The sequence below is a fragment of the Grammomys surdaster genome, unplaced genomic scaffold (assembly GCF_004785775.1).
Source record: "Grammomys surdaster isolate TR1022 unplaced genomic scaffold, NIH_TR_1.0 145, whole genome shotgun sequence".
Lineage (NCBI taxonomy): Eukaryota > Metazoa > Chordata > Mammalia > Rodentia > Muridae > Grammomys > Grammomys surdaster.
Genome location: NW_021604603.1, coordinates 576537 through 585951, shown reverse-complemented (window position 1 = coordinate 585951; position 9415 = coordinate 576537). Strand labels below are relative to the sequence as shown.

At 48.5% G+C, this 9415-nt stretch overlaps 1 protein-coding gene across 1 annotated transcript in view; it reads left to right on the top strand.

Moving 5' to 3' along the window:
• The window catches only part of Mapkapk2 (MAPK activated protein kinase 2), a 46578-nt gene that overhangs the window by 34476 nt on the left and 2687 nt on the right, over positions 1–9415 (top strand). Inside the window, exons 2-7 of the mRNA XM_028764645.1 lie at positions 6947–7086; positions 7305–7369; positions 7624–7703; positions 8114–8240; positions 8756–8831; positions 9226–9350. Of these exons, the coding sequence (XP_028620478.1) occupies positions 6947–7086; positions 7305–7369; positions 7624–7703; positions 8114–8240; positions 8756–8831; positions 9226–9350 (613 nt within the window). The remainder of the gene's footprint in view (positions 1–6946; positions 7087–7304; positions 7370–7623; positions 7704–8113; positions 8241–8755; positions 8832–9225; positions 9351–9415) is intronic.

Sequence of the window (9415 nt, the reverse complement as noted above, 5' to 3'; positions counted from 1 at the left end):
CTTTCTTTCTTTCTTTCTTTCTTTCTTTCTTTCTTTCTTTCTTTCTTTCTGAGTTTTAAGAGATACACAAAAGCCAAAAAATCTTGCTCATAATACTTCCCATTTATAATAAACCTAAATTAACATTTAGTGTGCTTGCATCTTGTCTTGAAGCTTATGCTTTGAAAGTCACTTATGAAACATGAATGCAGTTTCACTTAAGATGAGGACATTAAACACAGCCAAGGCATCACCTGGGTCCTTGTGTGCTTTCCCTGTGGTAACACCTGTTCTCATGGTGACAGCCAAGAAGCCGCCTCGGGCTCTCACTGAAAGCACCATGTTCTGTGGCCCACAGCTGTGCTTCATCTTTTTATCAGCTCTTTACTGTAGACATTTGGGTGCTAGTAGACTTCTTGCCATCACAAGGCTGAAAGAAAAGGATTTGTAGGGCCATTGTTGGATCTGAGGTTTAAACACAGTCTTGATAGGTATGGCCAGCTTTCACCCAATGAGAATTCTCTCAGTCCTGAGAATTTGTTTCCCAAATCTCTGCAAATCTAGGAGTTTGTTCATATGTGAAAGTTTTGCCAGCTGGTGTAATTATTGGCCCTTTTCATAAGTCCTCCTCTCTGTATGAGTTGCAGCAGGCTTTTTAACTTAGCTGTCACTGTTTCTGTTTCTCTGAAACACCTTCAGTCATTTTTGTGTTAGGTTGGTGATCTTTGCTAGGGTTCAGTTAGCATTTATCCATCCTGTTTTGCAACTCTGAAAAATTTGTCATTTACAGTGTGACCTTTTGTTGAGCCTCAGTCCTTTGCAACTGCCCTTCTGGTGCTTCCGGAGCATGGCCAGGCACAGAAGGGAGTGTCACCCTCAGTGGAGGTCACTTCTGGGCAGTGTGGCAAGTGTGTTTATGGCTTTTGGTTCTAGGATTCCTCATTGTCAATGTTCCTTTGGGTAGAGACTTAGCCCCCATCATAGTTATAAAATTCAGTAACAAGGAGAGAATTGATTTTTACACCCTGAATATATGGAAAACAAGTACCACCAGCACGCAGGGCTGCTGCAGTCCTTCCGTGTGCATCGTCGTCGGCTGCCTTCTGAGGCATATAGGAGATATGGCTGCTGTTATTTTGAGATCGGTTTCTAGGGAGGTTCATTGGGCATCCTTACTGAGCTTTGCTCTAGTGTAGGTTGGGGGGGCATGCTCCTTTATCTCATGATGAGTAATTAAATGGACACACATCTGCTGTCATCTCTTGTGCTCTGGAGCAGGGATGGATGAGCACAGAGAGAAGTGTGGTCTGTCTTTCTAGCCTGTTGTCAGTGGTTTTGGGAGTTGAGACTCCCTCATCACCATGGCTGCTTCTGTAGCAGCATTGTGTGTGTCTGTTTGTATATATGTGTGTGTGTGTATGTGTTTGCGTGTGTGTGTGCACGCATCTCTTTAGAGTATAATTAATTCCCGTGGTTGAGATCTGATGCTGTATTTTTTTTGTTTTTGTTTTTGTTTTTTGTTTTTTGTTTTTCGAGACAGGGTTTCTCTGTGTAGTCCTGGCTGTCCTGGAACTCACTCTGTAGACCAGGCTGGCCTCGAACTCAGAAATCCACCTGCCTCTGCCTCCCAAGTGCTGGGATTAAAGGCGTGTGCCACCACCGCCCGGCGATGCTGTATTTTTTAATGCTCTCTATTTTACCCTGACACTGAGCATTCTAGATTTTTCAGAGTGAAGGGATTCTGTGTGTTTCTTCTGGGTCCCTCTCTGGTCTTGGATCTACAGGTGTGGACTCTTGAGGATCTGTAGGAAATAGCAAATGATGTAAGGACAGTCTGTCTTGGTTTCAAAGCTCTGTAGCTTCTTTCTTGTTTTACAGTTATCCAACTAGAATTAAGTTAGCTTCTCTGTGCTCTGTATGGAAGTTCCATCCCTCCAGGCTTCATTCTGGAAGGAGAGGCCTAGACATATTGAGGAGCTGTGGCATTTTACTTGTCCCTGGGAAGAGCTGTGTGTGGTGCTAGGACAGGAATGAATGGAGCTGGAGTGGGTGAGGCAATGGCTGGGCAGGCCCAGTCTACTCTACTCCTTCCTGGGGTGGGGAGGGTGATAACTGGGGACCCCTGGGAGAGTGAGCTGATTCTCTGCTGGAGACTGAGAGCTTAGGAGATAGCCTGAAGAGGTGGGTGTCTAGTTGTCTGGGAGGAAGTACTGCTACAGGGGGCTTCACAGTTAAGTCCTGCCACAGCTGGCTGGAGACTCCTATGGAGGGATTACTCTAGAATGGATGACCTCATTTATAAAATAGGATGTTCTCTTCCAGATGGCATGAGCCAGGTGAGATGACATTTAATTTAGAGACCCCCTTCCCCAACCCTGAGCTATGCCTGCTACTTGAATGCTCACAAAAGAAGTTGCTGAGACTTGCCTTCAGTGGCTGCCTTTCCAGGTCCTTCTTTCCCTTTACCCTGGAAAGCATGGGGGCAACCATGTGGTACAGAAGAAGCATTTGTGGTCCAGAAAGAGAGACAATGGCCCTGGCCTAAGGGAGTGGTGAGTTGGTGCCCAACACAGGGCTTTCCTCCAACCCCCCAGCTGCCTCCTGGGAATGCAGAAGTCTTGTTTAACAACACAGCAGCACACTTGGTGCCTGAATTGGACTTCTGCATCACATTTGGCACCAAGTTGGAATCGACACATCCCCGCTCCAGCTGTCCCTTTTAAGTGATGTGTGGAGGGAAAACTCAAGGCTGTACCATATCCTGGGTCCCCACTGCCTGGTGTCTAGAGCTATGAATAACCCCTGAGGGAAGTAGGCGTGCCTGGGATCCCAGCTGCCCACCTCAGGGGAACTGATGTACAGGAATAGCAGCAGAGTAATAATAGCAGAACACTGACGTGGTGCCTGTCATTTGCCAAGCCAGTCTTGCTAGTGTGCATTCTTTTACTTGTTACTTGTGTCTAATAGAGCAGCCCCTTGGGCCTGTCATGGGCCTGTTGAGCACATAAGAAAATGGGAGGCACCGAGGTGTTTGGAACCCCGCTCTCCCTTGAGTTCACAGAGTGTGTGAGATCTTCTGAGGTGTAGTGTATGTGGGGGGCAGCTTATTTGCTGCTCCTGTTGTCCTAATGCCTGCTGTTGGTGAGTAGTGCCACAGGCCCAAGCTCTTCTCTGTTTATTTCCTCTCTGGCTTTTGGGTTGACTTAGACTATCTTTTCAGGAGACCCCATGATGGAAGATCTCCTGGAGGGAAGGTAAGGGGGTCAAAGGTATACATTCAGAGTCTAGGGCCCCTGTTTTTAATACTGTGCATAATTCCTACACCTCCCTCACTGACATTATCCTAAGACTTCCTTCCTGGGTTGTGGGCTTCATGACCTGATTCTGACCCCTGTTATACTTTCAGGCCTCCTTGACCTGTGACCCTTAGTTTAGAACACACATTTTCTGACCTTTTCTGCAAGAGAATTTCAGAGACAACATACACGACTGAGTCAAGGCACAGAATTGGTTCCAGGCTTAGCATGGGTATCACAGATTTCAGTTCCTCCCAGACACACCTTCTCTCAGTGCTGTAGCTTTTTTCTTCAGTAGAAAAGTCCCTCCCCCAGAGCTAAGGTCCTGAGCCTTTTGTTCTCAGTGTTCTGCACTATGGGAAGGAGACCTTTTCCATGTGACTCTCCTGGCTTTTGCTGCCCCTGCTGCCCCAGCTGTCACTCTGCTGGGTGTTCCAGCAGTTTCCTGTCACCTCTCTGCCTGGAGGGCTCAGGTGGCCTCTCTTGTCTGTCTTTACTTAGCCATGTACTTGAGATTGTGCATTCTTGCTTTCTGTCTCCAGGTTTCTGTATGCTAGCTACACTTGTCTACAAGTGTCTTTGGCACCTCATGGCCCTGCCATTTGACGTCAGCCTGCCTGCCTACCTGCTATGAAGGCCCTCTGTGGCTTCAGTTAGTTTTCATAGCCAGTGAAGGTTTGATAACATGTGACTGGGATATACAGGAGACCCTATCTCAAATAAAACCCCACTAAAACCTCTATACTTATTTTAAAAATCAACACTCTTCATAGTTATCCCTAATCTCCCCAACCTAACCAAGTTTCCAGAGGATAAAACCTAATTTCATCTCAGTTACTTGTTTTCCTAGAAAATTTTAAGTTTCTCTAAGAATTGAGAATTTTCCTAGTCTTGCTTCAGTTGACTTCACCTGGAGGAGAGAGGCCTGCCTGTAGCAAGCATGTGTAACCCCCCCCCCCACACACACACACTGTGAGGGGGGCCAGTTTAGATAGTAAGGCAAAGTTGCCTCACTCTGAAATGTTTCTTGTAGGAGAGAGCTTGAAAATACATTTACTTCTAGGTGAAAGAAGAGAGAGGAGGGATTTGATTAGAGAAATCAAGTTTTATTTCACCTGTGGAGAGAGAGCATCAGTGTGAAAAGTGTTGATTTTAGACTAAGAGAAGAGAACCTTACATAGAGCTTCTTTGTTTTTGTTGCATTTGTAAGAGTCTCTCCCTGTATAGCCCAGACTGGCCTTGGACTTACTGTACTACCCAGGCTGGCAGAGAACTCCTCCTGCCCGGCCACAAGTGCTGGGGCTATGGGTGTGTGGTACTGGAAATTTATTTGCCAGGAAGGATGGTCCCGTTTCAGCTGGAACTGTTGAGTATGCTGGCCCTAACACTGTGTGTCCTGCACTTCTGTCTGTGAGGTGGAACATGGCCCTCCTGGTGCCATGGACGAATCCCAGCGGTGGATAGTAGTGCTTGGGTCTTGTTTGGTCCTAAGACAGTTGTGTTCCTGGATCCCAAACCAAGTGTGCAGTCTGAGGACTGACTTTCCTCAGAGCACTTGTGTGCACTGTACTTAGGATTTTGTCTAGTTTGGCATTGTGACCTGAACAGCTCCCCTGGCTGTTCATCTCTGATATCTGTCTCCTGCCCTCGGGTGTGGAGGCAGAGTGTGAGGGTGTGAGTTCCCCGATGAGAATCTTTTTACTTTGATTCTATACTGTGGTGGAGAATGGAAGAGGGAAGTGAATTATCTTTCCAGTGCCCACCTCCTCCTTTATAGCCTGAACATTTCAGATTGTCTATTTTGGTTTTGACGTTCAGTGCTGTGTGTGGCCTATAGGAGAAGTTCAGTCACTATTTGATGAATTGAATTACATGCCCGTGGAATGGGCCAGTGTCTCTGTTCCTCCTACAGCATGGGAAAATAAAAATATACACCCTGCAACTTTCCCACCCCCATACAGAGCCTGTGCCATGCTCTGATTTGACCACAAGGTGGCAGTGTGACACAGTGGGGAGCTTGCATCCTGCATACTTGGGAGGTAGCTGTCTAGTTGGTTCTTTGTGGGTTTCTGCTTGGGAAGTTGCCTCTTTGAAGCCACTTTGAGAAGTTTCAGTCTCAGTTTCTTAGACTTGGGGCAATTGAGTGGAAAGACTTGGGTTTGTCTGTCAGGCATGATTCAAGCCATGGCTGTCTACCTAGAAGCTTAGCTTTGAGTAGGCTACCTCTGAAATGGTTCAGCATGATGATAACCTAAAAACACATTAGTGTTATTGCTGGAGATTCCTGAGCTTGTCTCTGGCTGTCTGACACCACTTCACAGACCTCAGCTCCCTCCTCCGTTTTCCCTGCTTGTCCACATTGGCTTCGTTCTAGTCAGTGCTCAGTCTCCACCTTATCGAAGGCATGTGTGGCTTCCTGCTGCCTGCCTGTCCGTCTGCTCTCTGGCCTATTTCCCTGGCAGCTCAGACTGCAAAATGTCCAGAGCTGTTGGAAAGTGTGATGTATGGGTAGATCTGTGCGGGTCTGTGTCTTACGGATTTGGTCATCTGTGCCCTGCATCGAGCAGGCACTCTAGTAAAAATGATAGCTGTTACTATGGTTAACCCTCATAGCATATCTGTGAGAAAAAGTGGCTGCGCCATCGTACAAAGCAGAAGTGTGTTAGGATGCCTTTGGTTCTAACAATGGAATTCTTCTAAAAGAGTTTAAGCAATCAGGAAAATTTTCCATTTATTTCTTTGTTTTGCTTTGGAAACAGGGTCTCACATAGCCTAGATGTTCCCTGGTTTCATTGTGGAGCCAAGATGGGCCCTGACCCCTCGCTCCACTGCCTAGTCTCCCAGTGGTGCCTGGAGGGAACAGGATGCTGCATTTCCTTGGTGTACTACTCTGTGGCCTAAGGCCAGACCCTTTAACCATGGTGACAGAATGCTCCTGGCTGCCTTGTGTAGGAGAGACAGTGTTGGTCCTGTGCTTTTTTTGTGATTGTCTCTCAGTAAATTGCCTTCAAAGTTCTTCTGGGCTATTTGGATGTTAGGCTTGTAGTCAGTAGCAAAAGGGCAGAAACCAGTAGCTGGTTTAGACTGATCAGAATCCAGCCTTTTAGACCCTGGTGAGGGTCTAGCTTCACTTAATGCTCCTGGACACCTGGTTTAGGTGGCAGAAGGGACATGAATATGGCTCAAGGCTGCAGATGTGGTAAACACCAGGGTTTCGACCAGCATCTGGCTGACTCCAGAGACCATCTCTCTGAATCTGCTATAGGTTTTAAGTTTTTGTTCCTACTGATTCTGGAATCTCTCCCTTTCTTGTCCTTGTAGTGGTTCTTTTTGGTCTGTGTCCATGGGGCACTATCCTCTAATACTTGCCTGCTGCCTTCCCTTCCATAGACTTCCTGCTTTTAGTTTATGGGATGAGAGTTGTCTCAGTCTTGCTGATCAGGCTCTGGAGAGACAAGCTGAGGTGTAGTGTTGAGTGGTTAGCATCATCTTGGGGTCCTAGAGGGGCGAGACTGGGGAAGATGCTGTGAGGGTGGCCTTAGGCCTTGACAGAGAGCATTTGTTGTGGTGGGAAAGCTGGCATGCGGGCACAAGGCTTCCACCAGGTCTGTGGCTGGGGCACGAGCTGTGTGCTTTAGACTCGCGTCACTCAGGAGGTGTTGGTCTTGCAGATGCTCCAGGACTGTCCGAAGGCACGCAGGGAGGTGGAGCTGCACTGGAGGGCCTCGCAGTGCCCACATATCGTGCACATCGTGGATGTCTATGAGAACCTGTATGCAGGCCGGAAGTGCCTGCTGATCGTCATGGAGTGGTGAGCAGCCTGCCGGGTTCTGTGTGTCCTGTCCCCGTGCCACATTGAGGTGCCGCTGCCTCTGCAGACAGCCCACTGTGGGTCTTGAAGCTTGAAATGTCAGCGTTTGGCTTCCTTTGGAGACTGTGGAGTGTGTGTTTGTGTGTGTGTGTGTGCGTGCATGTGTGTTAACTTGCTGGTTGCCAGAACTTACACTGTACCTTTTTTTTTTCCTCCAGTCTCGATGGTGGAGAACTCTTTAGTCGAATCCAGGACCGAGGAGACCAGGCATTCACAGAAAGAGGTAGAGAGGGTCTGCTGTGGGGATAGCTGTAGGCGAACAGAGCAGTAAGCAACTGTAGATTCTTTGCAGGACCGGCTCACAGGAGCAGTGGAGGGTGTTGCCTTCTCAGGCTCACTGCTAGGAGGTCTCTTACCTTTAGCCATGGCCAACTCCTTTGTGTGTTTGATGTGGGTGTGGGGCACTGGGGCTGCATCGACAGGCTGGTGTGTCGAGCTTTCGTACCTCTAGCTCTGGGTTTCCTCTCTTGTCTGCAGAAGCGTCAGAGATCATGAAGAGCATCGGCGAGGCCATCCAGTACTTGCACTCTATCAACATTGCTCATCGGGATGTCAAGGTAACGCCTGCTTATACCCCATGCTCTAGGAGACTGACACGGACCCTGACTGTCTATCTTTCAGGGCAGGATGGGTCTGCAGCACAGTCTAGTTTGTGCGGCTTGGGATAGGGGACCACAAACTTAGTAGTGAAGCCCTGTTTGGCTGCACTCAGCCCTGTGAGGTTTTCTGTAGCTCACCAGCACCTCACAGCTTTCTGAGTCAGCAGTGGTCCCCACAGCTCCAAGCATCAGTCTCTGCTTTCCCAGCCGGCCCTCTGCAGCAGGGAGCTAATGTCTTCACGCTGCCCAGTGCAGAGGGACTGGATGGATGCATGCTGGTTGAGCAGATGAACGGAAGGCACAGGCCTTCTATTTAGGTTCCTCCGCATTTTCGCAGGGGTCTCATTCACTCATGTCTCTCTCCACAGCCTGAGAACCTCTTATATACTTCCAAAAGGCCCAATGCCATTCTGAAACTCACTGATTTTGGCTTTGCCAAAGAAACCACCAGTCACAACTCTTTGACCACTCCGTGTTATACACCATACTATGTGGGTGAGTTCAGGGGAGGCCCAAGGACTGAGTCTTTACCCAGACTCTGTCCCAACCCCTCGCTTTGCTCCTCTCGGGAGAGCATAGACCTAGGCACGTTGGATCTCTGTGTCCCTGTCTATGTACTGGCCATAAGTGGGCTGCCGGAGGCAAGCTGCGATTCAGTGCCATGAAAATGGCCTTCTGGGCGTAGGGCAGTACTTAGTATCTGTGTACTCTTCCTGAGACGAGCCAAGGTTCCTCCAGGGAGTCTGGGATTCAGATTTTGCCCTAAAGTCTCAGCTGACTCATAGAATAAGCTCCCAGGCCATGTTTGTGAAGTTAAGTGGGCAACACGTGTTTGTAGGGTCTCAGTGGCTCAGCAGTGTTTGCACCCTAAGCTCGTAGCTGCATTCCCTTCTTCTTCCACCCCCCATCCCCCTGCTGCTCTTCCTTTATGAAGGGATGAAGGATTCTGAGACGGGGAGGTCTCAGCATTCAAAGAGCCAGGACAACCCATTGTGATCTTTGCTTTGCAGCTCCGGAAGTACTGGGCCCAGAGAAGTATGACAAGTCCTGTGACATGTGGTCCTTGGGTGTCATCATGTATATTTTGTAAGTGGGCTGGAGTGTGGGATGGTTGCTAGGCTACAGTGCATTTGGGAGCTTGGGGAAGCTTGTACCTCTGCAGGACAAGAGGAAGAGGCAGACATTAGCATTTCCCCTTTGGATGGGGGACTCCCTGGGAATTCCCTGTGTCCCTGCTTCACTTGATGCTTGGTGGGTTCTAGTTGCTAAGTGGTGGTAGAAACTAGCTAAAGGGCTAGTTGTTTAGGTGACATCCTTGGCACATTAGACTCCTGGGTCCTGCTGTGTCTGTATCAGCTGTATCAGAAACTGTATCAGCAGTTTCTGAGTTCTCTGTGACTATTATAAGCAGAGTCTGTTTTTCACCTGATTGTGGTGCAGGGTTCCTAAATAACACCTGCTTTGCCCTTCTCTTCCTTAGGCTGTGTGGGTATCCCCCCTTCTATTCCAATCATGGCCTTGCCATCTCTCCGGGCATGAAGACTCGTATTCGAATGGGCCAGTATGAATTTCCTAACCCAGAATGGTCAGAAGTATCAGAAGAAGGTAGGAACCAGCCTCCGGGGACAGGAAAAAGAGTGTGCGAGTGTATGCACATGTAGGCGTTGGTG